The following is a 23,685-nucleotide window of genomic DNA, read 5'->3' as shown; positions in this document are numbered from 1 at the left end:
CCCAGAAATGAGTATAAAGATCCCTGGATGCTGAATGTTGTGTCTCTCTTTGCATTGTATAGAGGGAAGGTAAAGGTTTTTTTTTTTGCTTAAAATCTAACCATCCACATGAAAACATGTAGAGAAAAATACACACTGTCACTTAACATTAAACTTAGCTTTCATCGTGACTGACTTGTCTCCTTTTATCTGTCTCATTTCTTTCTTTGTCCATTCTCAAAATGCAATTAGGTATTAGGATAATTCATTTTCCTCCTGATCTATTTAGAGCAAGGAGTGCTGCTGCTACTTGTTTCAAGATGGAACCCCTGACTCTCTGTGCCCCCGGGCCCCCCCAACAATAATAATCAATGAGTCTGGAAAGCCACCATAAAATCCTGCCATTTGAAGACCATCGTGTTTCCCTGAAAATAAGACAGGGTTTTATTTTCTTTTGACCCCCCCCCCCCGAAATAAGTGCTTGGTCTTATTTTCAGGGAGGCCTTATTATTTTTGAGGTGCAGGAAGCGGCGAGCGTGGCCACCTCATGGCTGCTGTTGTGTTGTGCTGCTGCGATAGCGAGGTGCGAGGCGCGTCAGTGGGCCTGCTGCTCTTTTTACAGAGGCCATTAGCATGAGAGAAGGGGCGCGGTGGCTAGGGTTGCGGGAGCAGCAGTTAAGTAAGGCCGTGTGGGGTACGTGGGGCATGTCCCCCCTCCCTTCCCCCCCTCCGGCCTCATGTTGTTTGCGTGGAAAGCAACCAGGGGAAATGGCAGGGACCGGCTGCACATGAGTTTAAATATTTTCTGAGAGGGCTTGTTTTCAGGGGAGGGCTTATTTTAGTGCATGAGCTCAAAAGCCCGATTGGGCTTATTATCCAGGGAGGTCTTATTTTCGGGGAAACAGGGTATGAATTTTTCACAATGTTAAGACAGAAGGAATTTCCTTTGGGATAGCCCAGTAGTTTGTAGCCACATCTTATGTTGCTAATCTGGATAGCTGCCAACAAAACATCTCTGCTGGGATTATTGACAGCGGACGCAGGATATAAGCATCAGCACACCTTTGTGGCACAGGCTCCACCTCTTTTGTATCTGTGTTGTGGTGTCACATGCATGTACAAAAGGGGCAAAGTTGTCATTGCAACAGTGCATTTCCGCTTGCATCATTTTGACAGAAATCTCAGCCCTTAAAATGCCTCTGCCCAGGGGGAATACAACATCTATGACTGAAGAGCTATTGATGCACATTCTAGAAATGGGAATTACAATAGAAGTGTGAAATAGCAGTAATGACTTTGCAAACAGCAAGTTCTGTAAATTTTGGCCAAGTAAACCACAGGGTAGACAAATAGCAAGCATTTGTCTAATCCCAATTTGGGACAGAAATCAATAAACTGACATAGGATTTGGGTCTTAAATAGTGTTCCATCTATAGAAATTCAGCTCCCCTCTTGGCAACAGTGAAGTAATTTTTGCCAATTTATTCCTTCTACTGCTCTTTGCATCCCTAAAAACATCTATTTTAGACAGGGTGACGTTAGAAAAAATCCATAAAATGACCTCCTCTCATTCTGTCTAACATCTGATGCTCTCAGATTCTTAGTGAAGTTGAAGTTTAGCAGATCTGGAGGAGACGGTTGGTCAAGGCTCTTCAACAGAAGCTCCTTCTAGACCACAGATTCCTCCATGAACAGAAAAAAATCGTCTGTTGAAGTAAAAGATTTGAACATCCAATGTATGGACCTACATAAGGGGCAGAGGTGGTATTCAGCATATGTTCTGACCAGTTCTGGAGAACGAATAGCAGAAATTTTGAGTAGTTCGGAGAACCGGTAAATACCACCTCTGGCTGGCCGCTCCGCCATCTATTCTCTGCCTCCCAAGTCCCAGCTGATCAGGAGGGAATGGGGATTTTGCAGTAACCTGGGGAAGGAATGGAGGTATTACAGTATCCTTCCCTTGCAATGCCCACCAAGCCATACCCACAGAACCGGTAGTAAAAAAATTTGAATCCCACCACTGATAAGGGGTCTCCAAACTTGGCAGTTTTATGACTTGCATAGTTCAATTCCCAGAATTCCTCAGCCAGCCAGTTGAAGTCCACAAGTCTTAAAGTTGTCAAATTTGGAGACCCCTGACCCATCCTGATATGACTCTACATATTAGATGTATAACCAAACGTTTGGTAGACTCCTGTGATGATGCTACATTACTTGTATGATGCATACTTGTGTGCTCAAGGATAAAGTCATTAAATTTGGATATGCTCCTAAGTAAGTGGGCATGGAGTGCAACCTGAGATGTACTCAACTGTGTGGTATCTTGGAAATGGCCCTTAATTAGACCAGAGGCTGGACTCACCTTTTACTTTTGGATGGAGCGACGTGCTGGCTCTCAGGATTAGACAAAACCAGGAAAGAGTTAATTAAAAATTACATATGTTTAGCCTAATTACTCTGCTTATTATTAATGATTGTCACCTTCTGTCACATTAAAACAATTAATCTCTTTGACAGCAACATGTGTAAAGGCTCTGGGTGCTGCAGCCAGGCTTTGGAGGCCTGGATGTGGTCTTGAAACCTCCGGTTGTAGAGACATGAACGAGACTGGCGAGATTCAACCTGAGAGATGAGAAGTAAAAATTGACAATAACAACAGCCATCCTTTTCCAAGTTCTATCTCTGAATTCAAAGAATTCTTGCATCCTAAGGCCTACGCAATTGTGCCATTTGAAAAGTTTTAGAAGGGAACATTGGAGCTCTTTAATCATAAATGCTGTATTCCTTGCAGGTATTAATGGGTTTCTGGACCCCTAAAAATGTGTCCCAGTACTCTGGCAGAATTATACTAATGCCCATCTGTTATGGTGGCATTATGCCCATGTAGGCACCAGGCAACATTGCAGTTTAAAATAGGAGACAGTTGCCAAGCATATATAAGTTTATAAGGATGACTCGCAAAATGCAGCCTGTGCTCCAAGCTTGATATTTTTCCCTCATCTCAAGATCCTCCTGAGATAGGTACAATCAAATTAAGCCTTATACACATAGATTTCATTACTAGAGATCACATCTGCTTGATACCGAGTATAAAATTTGCATGAGGGAATGGCTGTTATCCTCAAATTTGACATATTTCTTTTAGGCGGCTTCTGAGAGTAAGGCAGATCATAGCTTCTCAGAAGAGTTAGGAAATAATCACGCAATACCCTTGAGCTCCCATCTTATTTTGAAGAATATCCATTGCCACGTAAAAAAAAAGAAAAATAAATGATAATTGTCTGGGCTTCAGAGACATTTTGTCACTGTTTCTCTGTACGCAGCTAAGTTCTAGCACATAAAGTGAAGTTGTTCGATTGATATAAGAAACATAAAGACCCAGGCATTGGCCTATGTGGTGCCAAATAGTGATGATGCCATCAGAAAGGGATCAGGGGTGGGTTCCTTTTTTTTGTATAAAAGTTTTTTTTATTTTTAGACCAACAAAGACAAACAAAACATGAAACATAAAACCATCATCAATTACATATACATATAGCATGTCGTTTGGCTACAAGCATTTATGCATCACCGCTTTCAATTATATATAAAATCAGAGATTGTCCATCAAGTATACATAGGTACATTGTTATCATTATAGATCATATGTTCAGCTTACAATTGCTATTCCTTCATTTTAAACGAATATTCTAGAGATTAGATTCATGTATATACCAGCATTCCAATGCGTCATTATTAGTCTATTTAATAATAATATGTCTTTCTAGTATCACATTCTATTGTTCTTGCAATATGAAAAAAATATCCAACATTTTGTACTTGTGCATCACCACTTTTAGTTGTATATAAAGTCACAGATTATCCATCAAATATACATAAATACGTTGTTATCATTGTACATCATACATTCAACTGCAATTTTTATTCCTTCGATTCATATATATACCAATATTCCATTGCATCATTTATATCTATTTAATAATAATATGTCTCTATGGTGGGTTCTTGAACCAATTAGTTCCTGAACTCACTTCGCTCACACACACGGCAGCTGTGCGTTGCTTGCACATGCGTATTTGACTAAAAATTGATTTGTGCATGCTGGCAATGGCAGAAGACACAGGAGAACCAGTTCGGGGGCATGTCAGGCCTAGGTCACTGCCGGTTCTGCCACCCAAGCCTGAATTCTACTACCGGTTCGGCCGAACTGGACCAAACCGACAGCAACCCACCTCTGATCTGCATGTATGAATAAAAGACCTTGGAGATAGAACCGGGAAGGGAAGACAAGAGTTATTTGGGGCAAGGTGAGCAATGTGCTTCAAGCAATAGATAGCAAGGGTGAAGGAGCCCTTGTAGTAACCCAACCTATTCCTCCTGAACTCCTTCCCTCACTCATTTCCATCTCTTTCTTGGAGGGCACACCAACTGTATATGGACCCTAAAATCTCTTGTGAACCTTCCGTGAGGTTAAAGAATGCTGATGAAGAACGTTTCCCTGCAATTTTTGTTTCAGACCATAATGATTTTGACAGCGGCTGCACTTATTCCAATGCTTATAACCGCAACATCTTTTGATCTGTACCTTCTGAAATGTATAATGGGGTAGACGTTCTTTTAGTCAATCTGAATCAAACATTGCATCCTGATTATTTCCTGCTTATCGTTATATTCAAGTTCTAAGGGCAGGCTGAGGCATATAGCTATTCTACAACATTATATGAGCTAATAATTTGTCATCCATGGGCAGCCATGTAAGCTGGATAAACAAATAAAGAATAAAATATCTACTTTTGGGAGGAGAAGTCCAAGCCAATTACATGCAGATGTCCCTCATCTCAAATAGATGTTTCTGGCCATTTCAATTTTGCTCTCTGAAGGTGCTTTTTAATTTGGCTGTAGGGAATGCCCGGAAAACAAATGTACTCTGGGAGGAAATCAGAAATAATAATAATAATAATAATTTTAACTCTTCTTTTATGAGTGGCTTAGAAGGCTTAGGGGTTTTAATGTGCTTGCAAGGGGACCCACCACCTTTAAATTTGAATCTTTCCAAGGTGTCCTGTAATCTAGATGGGATATGGGTTCTCATCTCTATTTTTCCACACAAGCACCATGTGAGATGGTGGGGTTAAGAGAGCGACTGGCCATAAGCCACCCAACCAGTGTCTAAGCTCAAGGAAAGGTTGGAATTTATGGTTTCTGGTTTTTAGTCCAGCATTGTAGCTTCCACACCGAACTGGCTCTCAAGATAAAATGCTTCATATCTAACTTGGTGCTTCGTTTAAGGGAAGATTTCATCCAGAAGTGAGTAATTCATAGTCCGCATTTCGATATTCACTGTAGTAAAAAAGAGACTATTTATTACCAAGGTAATAATGGATTGCATCATTTATATAGCATAAGTCAAGATTCTCATTTTTAAGAGCTTATGGCTTATAAAGCTTTGGATCAGAAGTCAGCTGTGCTACTTTTTAAAGTCTTTGAAGAAGGGAGGAAACATATCTTGGCTAATTTCTAAGCACACTGAGGCAGATCAGACATAGTTGGTTGACCTCTAGATCAGGGGTGTCAAAATCAAGGCCCGGGGACTGGGCCCAGATTAGGTCTGGCCCGCAGGGCTGCCCTGGAAACAGCGAAGGATCGGTCCATAGTGCCTCTGCCAGCTCAAAATGGAGCTTGAGACGGTGGCCCTCCCAAGCTCCATTTTCACTGGCAGAGAGTTGCAGGAGGCCGTCGCAGCCAAAAACAGAGCTTTGGAGCCCATTTTCGCTGCCAGAGCACTTGGGCCATCACAGGCATCCCCGACATGAGTGATGTGGAGCTGGCCATCCCCACTCCGGTCCCCCAAGGTCACACACAACCCTGATGCAGCCCTCAATGAAATCGAATTTGACACCTTGCTCTAGATACTATTGAAAATGTGTCCAGGCTCAAGCTATACCACAATGGCAATTGCCAAACCAAAGAGCTGAGCTCCTCTGGTGGCAATGCAGTTCCAATGCTATGCTGAAGAAATTGGAGAAGAAACATATAGTATTTGTATTGTATTAACAATGGGAATGGCTTGGATAACTCCCTTCCTCTTCCCTCTTTTTCTTTCTTTTTCTTCCCCTCTTTCTTTATCTCTCTCTTTCTTTCTCTTCCCTTTTTTTCTTTTTTCTTTCTTTTGGAAGGAAGGAGGGAACGAACGAAAGAAGGAAAGAAGAAAGGAAGGAAGGAAGGAAGGAGAGAGATACTGTAGAGAGATGGGAAAAGACATGAAGAATAATTTTGATATTAGTTGTACTCAAGAGTATTATATTCTTTGTTTTCCCTGTGACAAGTGAATGTAAAAATGTTCATGCCTTGTGGCCTAAAAGACAACACAGTAGGATCAATGTTCTTTTTGTACTCTATGAAGCTTGAGATTAAAGTCTTGACTGATAAACTGAGCATTCTTTAAAACTGACCAGAAGCAAACATTGTCTGTTTGCTGTTACTTTATTACAAAGATACCACTGAGAATAGTAGAGAATGCTGTTTGATCTTAAACAGGTTGACCAATTGACTGCAGCCGTCAGCTCAATACACGAAATGCTTTCTGCAAATTATTGTTTCTGGTTATAAACCTTTATCATAATATCTTGGAATGAATTATGTATGTATTTCATGTTTTCTCTTCTATCAGCCTTGATGTTCCCATTTCAAGTTTCACCCTCGCCTCCTAATAATGTAATATTGAGGCCATTCAGACACTAATTATGCCTCTATGGCTTTCTTGAAATGACTAAATCAGCATCACTTCTATAATTATCATTAGCAACTTTGTATCAGTGGCGTTTATTACCAAAAAAGCCCAGCTTTAAAGGCGTGTGTTTGTGTGTGTGTGTGTGTGTGTGTGTGTGTGTGTGTACATATACATCCACATACTACCAGAAACGATGAATCTATATTCTCCTACGTTGTCTACCTCTTCTTCCTTCCTTTTTGTAAATACGTATTATATGTATTTGAGTAGTGGTATATAGTGTAATAGTCAGAGATATGAGGCATTATTATGCAGTGTTCTTTGTTTAAGTGAGAAAATAGACATATTTTGCTCATTGGAGATGGTGTGCAGGGCTACACTTTAAGTAAGAAAATATGGCCAGTTTTGATAACTGATGAATACCTAATCTCGCCAGTTTACCTGGAAAGGCACAGGGGATTGACAAGGCCAGTTTCTCAGTTTGAATTATTAAAACTGCCAGCAATCATCTATCTGGGCAGCAGCTTTAGATACCAAGTCCTGGGCTTTCAGTGTGCTTCTAAACTCCTCAACTGCGGTTTCAAGATTGCATTATCAGAATTCAACTTCCCCTTTGGGTGGGGGGGGGGGGGGAGGAGGAAGAAGAGGGAGGTTAGAATCCAGAAACTACTCCTATATTTGAATCACAATAAGGACTGCAATATATGAGTATCGACTGCAGTGATCCCCCCTCCTCCTTTTACGGCTAAGAACAGCAAGGGAGGGGGCATGCAGTCTACTGGGATTTCAACACAAGGAGACATTAAGTATCTCCATATGTTTGCATCTTCTAGCCTGGTCTTCCCTACCCTCAAAGCCTGTAAGATAGGAACAAATTTCATATGTATTTATCAACCTCTTTTTCATCATTCAGTTGCAACAGTTGCAATAGCACCCAAGAACAATGCATTTTGTTCTTTAAATTCTGTATATATACACACACCTCTCCATGGTCATGTGTCCAGCATAACTAAACGCTGAAGGTGCATGGAACACTGTTACCTTCCCACCAAAGTGGTCCCTATTTTTCTATTTGCATTTTTACGTGTTTTCGAACTGCTAGGTTGGCAGAAGCGGGACAAGTAACGGGAGCTCACTCCGTTATGCAGCGCTAGGGATTCAAACCGCCAAACTGCAGACCTTTCTGATCGAGAAGCTCAGAGTCTTAGCCACCGAGCTACTGGGTACAAACACACACACACACACACACACACACTCTGGAACGAGTGAGCCAGGATTCCCAACACTATTTATTCTGCCTAATTATCACTCATTTTGGAATTTCTGCATTAATATAGCTGTTTCTTGTATCAAGAAAGAAAAAGAAAATGAAAACAAAAGGGAAAGGGAAAGGGAAAGAAAGAAGGGGGAAGGGAGGGAGGGAGGAAGGAAGGAAAGAGAGAGAGGGAGGGAGGGAGGAAGGAAGGAAGAACTTTAATGGATTCTTGAGTTTTATGACCTATATTTCCCTGTGGACAGCAAAATGATGGGGGCAAACTAATTATTGCTTTGTTTAATTTTAAATCCAGGGCTGGAGAGATTAATAACTTGCACATTAATCCCAAACAACAACAGACCCCATAATAAAATGCAAATTCAATGGAATTAACAAGTATCCTCTGAAAACCCACTTTATGCTCAAAATCCTAACCAGCTGATGTATTTTTGCTATAATATTTTATTTGGAAAGGCTCTATAATTTCTGGTGAGATGATCTTTACTTTTGTTTAAGGCACTCTTTGCCCAGGATCCAATGAAGAGTTAAATCTGCTTAAACCCAGTGAAATTAATAGGCTGCATCCTTATCACTAGAATAGGACTTTATCCATATTCCTTTCTAGTCTGAAGAAACCTCTGCCTTTAGAAACAGATCCTGAGAAGGCAGAGACAGGAGAAAACAACAACAACACGTTTTATAAAGCAAAGCTACATCAGATGCCACCAACCAAAACTTAGCATTTGTGATGAATTGTTACTTTTGGAATTACGGTATTAGCTAAATAGGGCATCATTTCAAAATCTGAACCTATGCAAACTCACGAATAACATGCAATAAGGGGTAGCATTCTTTACATAGCAACCATTAGTTATATACTTTTCCTCCATTTCAAGCTAAACATTATTCATTTATATTTCATATTTCGTAACCACCCATCTCCCTTGGATGACTTGTGATAGTTATAAATACATATTTATTAAGCTACTTATTAAACTTTTAATAAATAAAAGCTTTTTGTCAGGTTTTTTCTCCCCTGGAGAAAAGATATTGTGAAACAATACCAAAAATGTCCCCCGTTAAAAATATTCATTTCCTGTAAATCTGCCCTGCAGAATTAACTAAGCTCTGATTTTCAATTAATTTTCTTTTTGGCAATGTACAAATAGTGCTATATTTTTTTGTGTCTACATACAAAATAGCAGAGATTGTAGAGCCTATGAAGTAGTAGGGTCCCCCAACTTTTCTGACACCAGGGGCCAGTTTTGTGGAACGCAATTGTTCTATGGACCAGGGACGGTGAGGGCGGGGATGGTTTCCTGCACAACTTAGATCCCGTCCATGTGCAGATGAAGTTTCGCTCGCTTGTGTGGCTCGGTTCCTAACAGGTCATGAACCAGGTGTGGGTTTCGAATCCTGGGGCCACCGGTTTGCTCATGCTCGCGTGCGCATGCCACTTCTGCGCATGGGCAGAAGCATCCGGGCCGGTGGGCAGAGCCTTCCGCCGCTGTCACTACTGGTTCGCCCAATCTGGGCCGAACTGGGAGCAACCCACCTGTCATGAACTGTTAGCAGTCTGTGGTCTGTGGTTTGGGGAACCCTGCTATAAAGAACATTACCCTTATAAAGGATATGGCTTCAATTCTTTCACTGCAACATACTTTATCTGAACCATTCCTCTTGCACTTTCCTGGAAGGCGGAGATAACAGGGATGCAAAACAGAAAGCACAGCAATATTTGCCTATGGAGAAGTTGTTCTGAACCAAAGTAGAAATTGTCACCTTTTAATTTAAAAAAAAAACCTTTCCAACTGGGGAAAATGTGAGTGAACAATAATAATGGTGCCAGTAGTTATCAGCACACCATAGCCAAAAAAATCTTGGAGAGCACTTAGAAAATATATCCGTTCACAAAATTTACAGCTATCAATTATAAAAGGATCTACATATATACTGTGCCAAAACATGCTCGCGTGCGCATGCCACCTAAAGAACTGGCAGTTGTGATTTCACATTAATCATACTTGGCAGCTATGATTTTATTATTATGATTATTATTACTCTATTGTTTTACATGTACATTGAGAGCTTATGCACTGGAGTCAAATTCTTTGGGTGTCTAATCACACTTGGCCAAATAAAGTATTCTATTCTATTCTATTCTATTCTATTCTATTTTTTGCTATGCTATGCAATTATTATATATCCAAAACTGTGAAATCAGGATAGATTGGATAGATGATAGAATGCTATTGCTATCTATCTATCCTATTCTATTGTGATTTCACAGTTTTGGATGTGAACAACAGATAGTAATATCACCTTCTGGCAACTTTTATTTCTTAATTTACATACTTGTCGGCACAGCTTATAGATAAACAGCCTTTTAAAAAGAATTGTATTTTCTATGCTGTTTGAGCAATATTTTTAGAACAGTAGTAGCACATAGGTTATTACGGATTATATAATATTGTATAAAGAAAAGCCTATTATTTCATTAGACCTCAGACTCATGCATGAAGAAGACATGCTCAGTATCAGACAGAGCAGACACTCTCTCTCTCTGTGTGTGTGTGTGTCTGTGTGTGTGTGTGTGTGTATGAAAGAGACAGAGAGAAAGAGAGATGGGGGAGAGAGAGGGAGAGGGAGAGAGAGAGGGAGAGAGGGGGGGAGAGGGAGGGAGGAGTTAAATTGCTGAAGACCTGACACAGGCAAGATACCAAGACTAATAGGAACTATACTATGCATTAAACAAATAGTAAGATGTATTTGAAGGTAAAGAATCCTATCTCTCTCCTATCTGAACGTTCCTAAACAAATTCTGGCAGGAACATGCCACACATACACCTGTTGCAATAGGCAAGATTTCCAGAGGTGATCAAAGTATTTGGCCAGCTATATATGTCAGTGCCATGGAGTTCATTATGCTGGTCAACCTTGTTCAATTTAGCCTGTATACTAAGCGAAAGCTACAATGTCTCAAGTCAGAGAGCAACAGGAAGTCCATCAAATAGTCTTTGAATAAGTCTGAAATGATTTGAAAGCATTTTATGTGATCGAACATCTGAAATCAATTTCAACATGCAATTTCTCTGAATCTCCTTCAAATCAAAACATCCCCTTCAAACTTTGCACAGTTCTGTTATATCCTATCAAAGTTAAATTTGGAGCTCATGGTTTGGGTCTTTGACTCCCTCCCCCTCACCTTGATAAAATTGAGCATCACTTAAAACATCTTTAATTCTGATAATATGATGCAGTTATATCAGGTGAAGGTCAAGGACCTGAATAAATTCTTTTGTGAAGACGATTAGCAGGCCTTTGAAATGAAAAGACTCATGCATCAAATCATCTTATGAAAATAGAATTACAAATGATGAGCTTTAAAATAAATTGTAACTTTATGAAATTTATTGCAGAATGTATTGTATTGGCAACGTGCAATATTGCTAAGTGATACCTCCCATTTAGGGAATTAGCACAGAAAGGAATTGTGTTGAACAATTAGTTTTCCTCTACATAGTTCTTGCTTTACCGTCCTTTGTTATATTTCACTATAAATCAGTAAGAGAGGTGTTTATATCTTACATATAAAATTAAACAAAAAATGAATCATAATTCAATCTGGGCCCCATTACATAATACTAACAGGCCTTATTTATTTATAAAATTTATATAGCTGCTCATCTCACTAAGAGTGATTCTGGGTAGCATACAACAGAGCCCTAGACATAAATTTATTTGACTTAGTTCTAAGCAAATATGCATTCAATTAGGCTGCTAAACTTATACTGTATGACATTTTAATGATAGCCAATACTGATTTTCCCAAGTTACTCAAGAACACTGAGGTGTTGCAACTTAAAATTGACCTCTTATTTGGTGAGTTGAAGTAAGAAGTGTTGTGGACTATGGTATTTTTCGGAGTATAAGACACACCTTTTTCCCTCAAAAAAGAGGCTGAAAATCTGGGTGCGTCTTATACACTGAATACAGCATTTTTTGCCTCCTGAAACCCCGTCCCCTTCACCAAAATGGCTGTGCATAGCTTGTGAGGAGGCTTTCAAAGAGCTCCTGGGGGCTGGGGAGGGCAGAAATGGGCAAAAAACAGCCTGTTCGTTGCTCAATTTTGCCCCCTAGTCCCCAGGAGCACTCTACAAGCCTCCTAAGAACTATTCGTGCCCTTTTTTGAAAAAAAAAGGGCCAGTTTTCACAAAAAATGGGCCGTTTTTGGGAGAGTGCAAAAACTTTTTTTAAAAATTTGCCTCTTCAAAACCTTGGTGCATCTTATACTCCAGTGAGTCTTATACTCTGAAAAATATAGTACTTCAAAGTGTAGCCACTGCCCTGCATTAACTTTTAGATATAACAGTGTTCGTTCTACGGTGGCCACATGCCTTCAATTAATGAAAAACATTATTGCTACATTGACAGAATTTCATTCTGACAAACAGCATGTCAGCGCAAAAGTGAACAGCTTTGAATTATATCATACAGTGTCAGAATGATCTTAGATATGTTTAAGGTTCAATATAGGTCAACATGGGTATGGAAATAGATAATGGTCTGTAGACATGTCCTTCTGTTCTTCCTGCACCGAAAAGCACATAGAGATTAGTAACCATTAGAGCTTCTTCATATCTGTCCTTCAGGTGGATCACCTGACAGAATGAAAGCACTGTTCACACCTATGGAGGATGGAGAGGAAAGAAATGAATGCACTTTATGCCTTTAGTATATGTCCAATCAATCCAGACATTAATCTATAGCAGGGCTGTCAAACTCGTGGCCTGTGGGCTGGATGCATCATGCACTGGCCATGCCCACACCCGATTTAGCGAAGGGGAAAAAGTTACGATACGTCACGTATGCCATGACACATGAGTTTGACACCCTTGATATAGATAGCAATAGCACTTAGACTTTTATGCCCCTTCATAGTGTTTTATAGCCCTTTCAAAGCAGTTTACAAAGTCAACATATTGCCCCCAACAATCTGGCAGATTAGAAGGATAGAACCTTGGAAGGATGGAAGCCTGAGTCAACCTTGCGCCCCATCAGGATAGAACTACTGACAGTCAGCAGAATCATTCTGCGATAGTGCACTCTAACCAATGTGCTGCCATATAAGAGCTATAATAAACTAAATAATCTATAATAAACCAAAATAGCATCCATATAAAAAAATAACAGCATTATAATTGCAAAGGTAGTATATTGGTACACCATATTCAGTGGCAGAGCACTGGATAACTGCCCAGCAGAACTGATGGAGAAAAGTGCTCAGATAGAAAGAGGATGTGCCTGCTCTTCTCAACCTTCTCTACCTGCTGATTTCTTCATGACTTTAGGCTACAGTCTCCAAAATTCGCCAATCAAGAGATCCCAGCATATGTAAAGATATTCTAAAGCATCCAGAAGTTATAGGCATAGTTGTGTAAAGTGGCTTTGATTTGCCTCAGTGAAGTACCTTACATATTCATTTGGTATGGGTAATTGTTAGAAGCAGCATCTGGAGGAGTCTCGTCTATTGAAAATTTCCCAATTTGGCATGCAGTAAAATTAATACTTTGTAATTCCCACAGGATTAAGAAAAGAAAATCCACAGGTTGAACAATGCTGTAAGATTCTACACTCAGAATTCCACCTTGAAATAACTGAATGAATGAAAAAAAATATATTTGTGGGATTCCAACTCATTTCCAAGTTGACATCAGGCAAAACCTCACTGAAGACATTTCATAAGTGAAATAACAGGATTGAATGGGACTCTCTTCAGTCATCTGTCCAAATGGCTAGAATATGAGCAAACATTAAGGGATATTCTTATATAACCGTGAAGCCATCCTTCTTGATGATGACCACTTCCAAAAGTAGGGTCCAAAGGAGGAGGAGCTGATCTATGAAGTCTGTAGACTCCAGCCAATTAAATATTAATTCCAACTGCTAAATTCCATCTTCCCACCTATGATCTGTACTTCAGAAGTTACAATACTTGAGTTTCTAGTGGAGACAGAAGTGTTCTTAGGAGTAGCAAGGCCTCAAGACCTCCTGGGCTAGGATCATTATCCTTCTAGAACAGCCTTCCTAGTCTAGTGCTTTCTAGAAGTGCTGGATCTTCATCTTCCAGAATCCACAGAAAGCATGGGGATTGAATTCTCAACATTTCAGGTTTGAGAATGACTGCCTTAGAGGCACAACAGAGCTCTCTAAAAGGCACTAGAAGTATTTAAAAGCATTTATCAGTACCAAAGCTTGAAAACCCGATTATAGCTGATAAAAGACATTTTCAAGAAATGTATTTTCAGGCAGCTTAGTCTTTTCAAGTTGAATTTAAAAAAACAATGTTTTAAAGATGATTACACAGATAGAACTGAATACTGTGTGGATTGTATGTGCAATTTAAATGCACCTACTCCATAATTAAAATCTCTTTATAGAGTCACTGTACTAATTCTCCTCTACCTTTTTTTCCAACTCAAGATATTACATTTTATATCTAGGGAAATGAATGCTCTGTGTAAGAAATATGGTAAACCACTTTGGGCTCAAGAACTAAAGTAACCCTGGGCATGTGTTGGGCATGTACACGTTACTCCCACGTAACACCTCTCCTGCGCGAGCTGCACTGGCTACCTGTGGCCTTTCGGGTGCGTTTCAAGGTATTGATCACCATCTTTAAAGCGCTCCATGGCAGTGGACCTAGTTACCTGCAGGATCGCATCCTACCACACACGTCCCTGCGACCTATCCGCTCACACAGAGAGGGGCTCCTCCTGGTGCCGTCTGCTGGTCAATGCCAGCGGGCGACACCTAGGAGTAGATCCTTCTCTGTGATGGGCCCAACCCTCTGGAATGACCTCCCCCCAGACATTCGAACTACCACCGACCTCCGTTCCTTCCGGCAAAAGTTAAAAACTCACCTGTTTCAATCAGCTGGCCTGGCACTTTCTTAATTGCACCTCCCAGGGATTTATTTTATTTTAGGGTTTGGGGTTTTAATTGTGATGTTTTAAGATTAGAATTATTTATTTCTTAGTACAGCCTATTTCCCCCTCCAAATGTATCTTAAATGTAGTTTAAATGTATTTAATTATTATGAATGTTTTTATTATTGACTGTACACCGCCCCGAGTCCCTTTTTGGGAGAGGGGCGGTCTAAAAATCTAAGAAATAAATAAAATAAATAAATGTGTTGGGAGTTGCTGGGGCTTCAGGTAGAGCAAGTAAAGTTACTCCATTTTGGGTGTGCAACTTTTGATGAAGTTCACCAGAGTACTTTACATAGTCAATATGCAGATGACTAACAAGAAGGTTTTAAAACATTTCCCATTGATATTGTACCATCTAAGTCTCCTTTAATGACCAAGTGCTAAAAAGTAGTCATTTTTAGATGGAGGGAAGCGGATAGAGCTGATCCAGGCTGTGAAGCTCTGTATACCCACTAGAAGGCTCCATAGAGATTCAGAAAAACTCTAAAAATGATTTACTGCCATCTATTGGCCTCATATATATTTGTAGTCCAGATCTGTTTGCTCTATAAGCCAAACAATACACTTAAATTAAAGCATGATTGACTAGTTTGGGTTTAGTGTCATTCAAACAGAACCTTTCAATAATATTTTATATTTTATACTTTTAGGCTAAAAACCAAGATGAACTGGATATTATATTGAGAGGTTGCAGTGAAAGTGAAGCATCTGGAAATGTATTGACACAGAGGTAAATATCCAGACCCCTTTCACTATTACATGCATCAATGAGCTTATCCAGTAAGCGCCGGTGACAAGTCCCAAGCTGTATATTTGGGATAAAATTTCAGAGAAAGTCTTCTTCTGTCTTCGTCTGTTTAACAAGCATTGATAGAATTTGCCAGCAAGCTTATTTTAGCACCTAGTAGACACCAGTGCCTTTGAAGCTTGGTAACTCCAAGACTTCAGCTACCTGATCTCAGCAACCGCCATGCTGCTCCATACCTATGAAATTGCCTAGCTTTGAGAAACAATGAAGTAATCAATCCAATGCCTCCGGAAATAACAACTACAATTCCCAAGAACCTTTGTTGTCAGCCATGCTGAATGGATTGGCTGTTGGGGATTAGCATTTGAAACATTTGGAAAGCAGTTATTTATCTACTGCATTAATTAATGGCTCAGATTTTTAAGTCTGTCAAAGGCATTAATGTATGTATCTTTACATCTCAAAATACAGTAGATCACAGTGGCAGCTATTCGTGAGGCTATGAATCATTGCCTGCATTGCAAAGGATGCCGCATCAAATCATATTACTCTAACAAACTTGTAGCAGGCTAGTTAGTTGTTCCCAAACACTTAATACTTAAAGCTGCTGGGAATGTTTCCAGTTCTATGGAAGTAAACAATGTGAAGATTGCCATTCTAATGTTAACTAATATTCATCCCATCGCTCAATCTGTGGGTTAATATTTTATACAAGATGAGAGATTACTATTTGACTCAAAGATAGATCCCATTTTATAGGCAGGAATAGTGATCCATACTAAGGGCATAATTGACAGGTTCATACATTGTACCTAAATATTTGTTTAGTTTTTTGTTTGCAAACCATAGATGAAGGATGAGCATATTGTGTGTACCTAGTTAATGTGGTTTTTATTCAATAAGACATTGTTAGAACTATCAGTGGCTTTTGTGTTGTGCATCCTCAACCAATAGGTAACATTGAGGTATAGCCAAAGGTTTGGATATTTCTGCAAGTTCTACTAAAAGGACATGGATTTACTTCTAAACAACCCTATGAGGAGGGCAGACTCACACCATAAACTCATAGATGTTTACTAAGAGGCACTTAAAGCACAGAATGGGACCTGCTATTTAGTAAATGCATTTGGGCTTTATCTTCTCACATATACTTAGTTCTTCTAAGTGGTTTCATGTGCTGGAGAAGATCTATGACATTCATCGAGGAGGTCTATCTTACAGGAAGACAAAACGATTTATTGTAGCATAAGCTTTTGTGTATCAGAATTCCTCACATGCCTGAAATGTTATCCGGAGTTACAGGTCACGTTACGGCTTGGGGTGGGAAATGCAAATAGTGAGATCGGAAGGGAGATGAAATACGGAGAGTAACAATTAACTATATACACCTGTAAATTAGGATAATTGGTGGATCAGATGAAATTCCTCGAAAGCGCACGCCATAATTAATGCTAATCTTTAGATACCACCAGAGGCTCCCCCCCTCCCCTGCCAGGAAATCTGTAGCAAGTTCTAAAAAGGATCGTTTAAAAGGGAGGCCCTCTGAGTTTGATGAGGGGGATGTAGGCATGCTCTCCCCAAAATAAAGCCGGGGTGAATTCCTAAGGCTTGAAGGAAAAGAGGTCAACTTTTTTTTAATGTTTGGGGGGGGGGATTTCTTTTTACATATAAAAGGGGGTGGGGATGCGTTCCGGACGGTGCCGTTAAAAAGTCAAGAAAACGAGCGGCGCGACAAGAAATATATAATGTACATGTACACACATATATACACACACACATATATATATACACACATATATATACACACATATATATACATTATACATGGCGCGCGCAAATGAAACGTAGCCGAAGAAAAACAAGCCGCTCGAACGCATTTATTCACACTTCGCCTCGTTCTCCCTACCGCTCGCTGGCCCACGTCCAGGTTTGGCATCCCCTTCTCCTCACCTTCCCTTACCTGGGTCGAAAGACACCCCTTTTCCCACACAGACACACCGTCCTCCCCGTGGAAGGGGTGGAAGACCGGGTGACTTTTCCTCCCGCGCACACCGGCGGGCAAGTCCCGGGCTCGGGCGAGCCTGTCTCTCTTTCTCTCAAGTTCGCGCTCGCGCTCTTCCCCAGTCTCCCCCACTCCAATCCCCTTTGCCGTCCCGGTTCTCTGGCTCCTCCCGGCCTCCCAAAGTCTCTCCAAGTGAGCCCGAGGAGACAGCGAGAGAGCGCGGGGATGCGCAGCGCCGTCCGTGCTTCCGAGACGCGGTAGGGGCTGGAGCGAAGGCGCCGCCGCTGCCGCTTCTCGCAAAGGGGTGGTGGGTGGGTGGGTGGCGGGGCGGGGGGGGGGAGGGGAAGCCAGAGGCGCTCGCTCGCTCGCCTCGCCGCTGCTTGTGTGCCTTCTCTGGCGCGGGAGGTGTGTGTGTGGGGAGGGGGGATGGGACTGGGGGATATGGAGCTACCCCGGCAGCAGGGAAGCCGCCCGAGCTCCGCGAAGTCTCTCTCTGTCGCTGCAGGACCCGGAGGCGAAGCTGGGACCGGGCATCCCGACTCTCTCAGTGGCCGCTCGCCCTCTTGGAGCCGCGGAAAGGGAGGGCGAGCTTCCTGGCTGGTTCTGCCATGACCTCCCGGCCACCTCCAGGCGGTGTTTGCATGTTTCCTTGCAAGCGGCAGCCCCTGCCGTGTAACCTGACCTGTGCAGCCAGGGGCCTTGCGCGGCGGCGGTGGCGGCGCGGAGGCAAACAGCGGCAGCGCGGCCATTGAGAGCCTCTTTCGCTCCTGAATCTGGTGCGTCTCTCTCTCTCTCTTTTTTTCTTCCTTCCTCCAACCCCCCCTCCTCCTCCTCCCTTTTTTTTTTTTTGCAAACTGATCTTTGGCTCTTTAGTGTGAAAGTGATTTGAATTTGGCTCGGCGGCGCTCTGCGCAGGCGTTCAGCTGCTGGCATGGTGGCTCTTTGCAAAGCAGCTGTTTTGGGTTTGAAATTCCAACATGGCAGAGGCTGCAGTCGGTCTTCCCTTCAAAAACTTGGAATGCTTTCAAATCGGAGGCGTCTGCGCTTAACCCCAGCCCCAGTTCATCAGCGCGCCGCAAAGAATCGATTGTGCCCGACCCTCCAGGTAAGACCCTTCCCTTGACTCGCTTCCCTTTCTCTCCCTCCTGCTTTTCCCCTCCGCCCGTTCTCTTTAAATTTTTCATACAATTTTAAATGTATCCCGAGCGGGCGCGCGGGCGCTCTAAATCCCCCCAGCTTTTATAATAAAAATGTATGGCTTTAGATAGATAGATATATCGCAAATCGCCAAGTCTGGGTTTAATTCTTTCGTATCCCCCCCTCCCCAATATTCTTTCCCCCCTTGTTTTAAAGCGCGGTGTGGAAAGTAAAGCGATACAATCGCAGCGCAGGGCTTTTCCCCTCATCGTTGCTAACAATAGTGGAGGGGGGCAGAGAGAGTAAGAATTCGGGATTGAGAGATTGATTGCGCTCCCCACTCCTAATTAAGCCACTTTCACTTAAAAAAATGGGGTGGTGGTGTTGCTCTATTTATTTTTCAAGTTCTAGGGGAAGCGGCTAAGTGCAAATTGGAGGAACTAACTTTTAAGCAAATCAGTGTAAATAAGGATGGGGAAAGTTAAGGGTGAGGGGTGTGTGTGTGTGTGAATGTATGTGAGAAGCTGATGCAGAAAAATTTAAGCACCTCATTGAGTGGGGGGGAGGCATGGCATGGTGGGCGTATTGTTGGCTTGGAACTGAGAGGAAGATGTATAATTTACTGGTATATACAACCTACTGATCCTATTACTATCTTCCCTGGAGCTCTTGTTAGTTTCAATAGGAGTGAGTGAAATTGACATGGACTTGTATTGCTGGTCATGTGCTCTCTCTCTCTCTCTCTCTCTCTCTGTCTCTCTCCCCCCCCCCCTTTCTTTCTTCTCCTCTGATCTGAGATTCCCTTTTTGTTGATGTTGCTTTCCCTCTTAATTATATGCATGTAGGTTAAATGAATACCTGACGAAAAGGCCCACGTTTCAAGGCAGTGACATTTGATAGCGGAGAGGAAAAGTGGCATTCATGAAAAGCAACCTTTGGAATTCCTGCTTGTGAGAAGAAGGAGAGGAGGACGAGAGGGAAAAAAATTCCAATTCAGCTTTTTTGTGCTGCCAGCAAGACATGATCAGTAGCACCAGTGTTTATGGTAGGTCTGTTTGGGAATCTCGTTTACTTTTGTTGTTATTGTTGTACTAAGGACAGTGTTCCTTTTGTTTTTAAAAGAGCATGATGAACATTTCGGAGTACTTTGCATGTCGCTGAAGATCCCTGTAACAAGGTTAATGATAAAGCTTTAGGTGTATAAATAAGGTGTGTGTGGATATGTGGGTGTGCATTGCCTTGTTTTATTTCTAATTTTTTGCTTTGAATAGACTGTTACTTTTGTTCTGTCATAAAGCTAAAGTTGCATGTTACTAGCAGGGCACCATGTACACTCAAATAGGATGTAAATTAGTCAACTTGCTCACTATAAAAGGAGGAGGGAGGAGAGACCCAGCTAAGCCTTCCTTATGCCGCTATGGTTTCCTGTTTATTTTTCAAGTGTAATTATTATTTTTTCAATTAAGGTCTCCCCCTTTTCCATTTTTTTCCACTGGGTTTTAGATGAGGATAATAAAATCCTTTCTAGGGATCTTCTAATAAATGCCTCTGTTTCCTGCAAAGAACCCCCCCCCCCCGCTCTCAGTCTTCCAGTTTAATAACGGCCTGTATATTTTCTATCCTGTTTTCCATCTGGCAGCTTGTCATTGCTCTGCTGTGCAAATGGAACAACCATCAGATGTTATAGGAGACTTGAACAATTATTCTAAGGAGATATTGTATTTTGTTATTAAGGGTCATGGTAGGCATGCCTGATGAAATTGGAATATACCTGTCCTGGGCAATGTACACAAGGCCATTGGTAGAAGCCCAGGAAACCATATCGGCAGATTAGTATTTTGTTTATAAGTTTGGGAATTTGTGCCAAGGGGGAAAGGCCAAGAATGTATCTGCTTTTAAATTAGAAACAAATAAGGGTTAGGGTAGAAACTCATGGGCATCGGTCGGGCTGTTGGCTGGAGCATGGACAGAGTTGGCCATTGATTTTTCATAACGGCACAACCCTGAGCTCTGCATTCAGTTCAGAAATAGTTGCCCAATCGGCCATGCCCATAAGCGGATGATGAAGGTTTCTGTATATTTCCAATAGAGTAAAACAGAACTGCTATCACAATAGAAAGTATCTATCTATCTATCTATCTATCTATCTATCTATCTATCTATCATCTATCTATCTATCTATCTATCTATCTATCTATCATCTATAATTTGGAACTTGTTGGCTTTGAGTTGATCAATACAGTAGGATTTATTTTAGATGCAAATAATCCACCCTGACTCATTTTAAATGGGAGGGGAGTGAGAGAGGGGAGAGCAGAAAGACACAGCTTTCTCTCTCTCTCTTTCTCTCTCATACACCCCCCCCCCCCTTTCCTAGAGCTGTTGAAGAGAATGTGATTGCCAGATGGGAGATTTCCCTCTGTGATGTTAAAGCTGTAATATATATTCACAGCAGATTGGACCTGCTGCTTGTGATGAGGGTATTACATTTATAAATTTTAAATCGGGAATTGGATAGTATGCTGAGAGCTGAAATTGGATGGGGTGAATCGTTGCCACTGTTTAAATGCAGTTTCTGGAGAAGGAGGATGAGGAAGATGATTCTAACAGTAGTAATAGGTAGTAATCATGCCTGGGCTCCCCAGTTTTGTATATATTGTATGGCACATGTGTACACCCCCCCACCCCCGTGTGCATGCTTTTCTCACCCCATCCACATCCCTGCTTCTCAGTTTCCTAGTAGAATAACTTAACTTGCAGAGTGGTTCAGAAATTGCACCCGTCCTGGAGGCGAGGCGGGGGGGGGGGGAGGAAGAGAGTCCACGATAGCTAACAAATGTAATCTCTTCTGCATCTCGATTATAAGGACTCAACCAAATATGTGGCGGTGATCATTGTCTGCAGATGTACCTCATGCTTATTTTTGTTTTGTTGAGGGGGGAGGCTGTCAGAGGCAAACATCCAGGAGCCAGTCACACTCCAGCAATTCTGCCTGTGCAAATTAAAAGTGTGTTCTGGTCAGGAAATGAAAGCTACTGTGTCTCTTTTGAACAAGTCGTTTATCAAGGAGAACATCTATCAAACAGCCACTTGTCACAATATATTGTGGGGGGGAAAGTTGGGAAAGCTGCCTTAAAATGTTCCTCCTTTCTTGGCTTTAAAAAATGTATTCTAGTGTAGGGAAAGCTGTAGTAAAACGGATTGTTCCCTTTCCTTAAAAACATCCTCTTCTTACAGTTGTGATGTTGAGCTTCTTAAGATAAAGATGCATCTACTATCCCCCGTTATATTTTTATAGTAAAAATGTATTGCACCTGTTATTTTAATTTGTTAATGGCCCAGATTTTTTTCTATTGTTTTTAATAACATCACTAATCATCTTTAAGGTGCTTTCCAGGTGGGGATGGCAAGGTTTAGATAGATGATTTCTGACTTCTGATAAATCTTCTCTAGTCAGTTGAGCTTGCCAGGAAATAATGTCACTGTTTTGTACCAAATCAGACAGACTTTTAAAGACACCTTTGTATAGTATCTTGACAAATGCACAAGGGAATTCTTACTATAGGTAGGAAGCTTCATTACAGGTTATTCAGATCAGGAATCCCGTTGTTATTGTTTTAACTCTGGACATAGCATTATTTTCAAAACTATATGGAAAGTAAACTTCCAGAAAAGTTGTCTGTTTTCTTTGCAAGACAAAAAAGAAATCTGTTGAAAAGTTCCTTGAAACAGATTTATTCTGGAAATTTTTCTTTACCCCCTTTTTTGGTAACTGCGAAATAAGGACTATTGTAATCTCCATTGTTGAGTTGTACAAACCCTAATAGGAAGTTTCGATATTGATGTTTATTAGTGAATCGTATCTGCTTTAGAGGCAGTGCCGTAGGAAAATTTATTGTATGATCTTTCATGGCAAAAAGTGGCTGCTGTGTAATCTCATGTGGACGGTCATCACTCCTCCCCCTTCTCCACCCTCCACCAAAGCGATTATATGACAATAGGGCTCTATTGGAATAAGAGTGGGATTTGTATCAGTTTTACAGCAGACAAATTGGTGTTTACCTCTGGATAATAAGCAATGACTTCAGGACTGTTCAGGCAGACCTAGCAGGACATAAAAACGGTAGCTGTGAACCCTTAGTCATCAGATCAATACAACCAAGGAACTTTTCTCCAAGTTCTTTCAAAGAGCAGACATTTGGTATGGAAGCTCAATTTATGACAGGGTATATATTCTATGAAGTTCACGGAGAAGCAGCAAGGTTATATCTTTATGCTCAGATGCTGACTTTTATATGTAATCCTACTGCTTCTTCCACCCACGTGTAACCATGCAGATTCTAGACAGCCCAACTTGAACTTAAAAGAAGCAGCTAACGCTTGTATCTGAAACATGTTGGGGAAGGGGTGTGTGGGATTGAGGGGTGGGGGGGGGGAAATAGGGAGGCTGCGGCAAGTATTTATATCTTATTTTTACAATAATGCTTTCGGAGGCTGGTTGTTGCAATTCACGTGTAGCTGTCAATTAGTTAGCTCTGTGTGTGCATGCAAGGAGTTTCTCCATGTAATGACTGATCTTCCTGCAGTCTTAATCATCAATTAATCAGCTAATCTGCTTGTTTAGGAGCCATTTTAATGATACAAAACCAGCATGATAGCTGTACGTAGGAAACTCACTTGCAAGTTGTTTTTAATCCACTTGTCTAATCTAGTGTTACTAGATCAGATAAATATGTTGCTTTGCCTTCAATTAATAATGCAATTAAAATGCATTCTTATTACAAAACAACAAGACCTGAAAACGAACAAAAGACAACATTTTCTTTGCGTTTTAAGTATCTT

General features: G+C 41.2%; 1 protein-coding gene across 3 annotated transcripts in view; it reads left to right on the top strand.

Annotated features, from left to right (window-relative positions):
* Positions 1 to 17,882: 17,882 nt before the first annotated feature.
* The window catches only part of FIGN (fidgetin, microtubule severing factor), a 144,146-nt gene continuing 138,343 nt past the window's right edge, over positions 17,883 to 23,685 (top strand). For 2 of the 3 annotated variants that reach the window (XM_081938137.1, XM_081938135.1), the window contains exons 1-2: positions 18,152 to 18,811; positions 19,689 to 19,888. In XM_081938137.1, the coding sequence (XP_081794263.1) occupies positions 19,864 to 19,888 (25 nt within the window). In that variant the 5' untranslated portion in view covers positions 18,152 to 18,811; positions 19,689 to 19,863. Of the gene's footprint in view, positions 17,964 to 18,151; positions 18,812 to 19,688; positions 19,889 to 23,685 lie in introns of those variants that run through there. The other variant, XM_081938136.1, reaches the window with a different exon arrangement.

Source organism: Natrix helvetica, assembly GCF_964273705.1.
Source record: "Natrix helvetica genome assembly, chromosome: 1".
Lineage (NCBI taxonomy): Eukaryota > Metazoa > Chordata > Lepidosauria > Squamata > Natricidae > Natrix > Natrix helvetica.
Note: the sequence above shows the minus strand (reverse complement) of the source record. Positions and strands in the feature narration are given on the sequence as shown.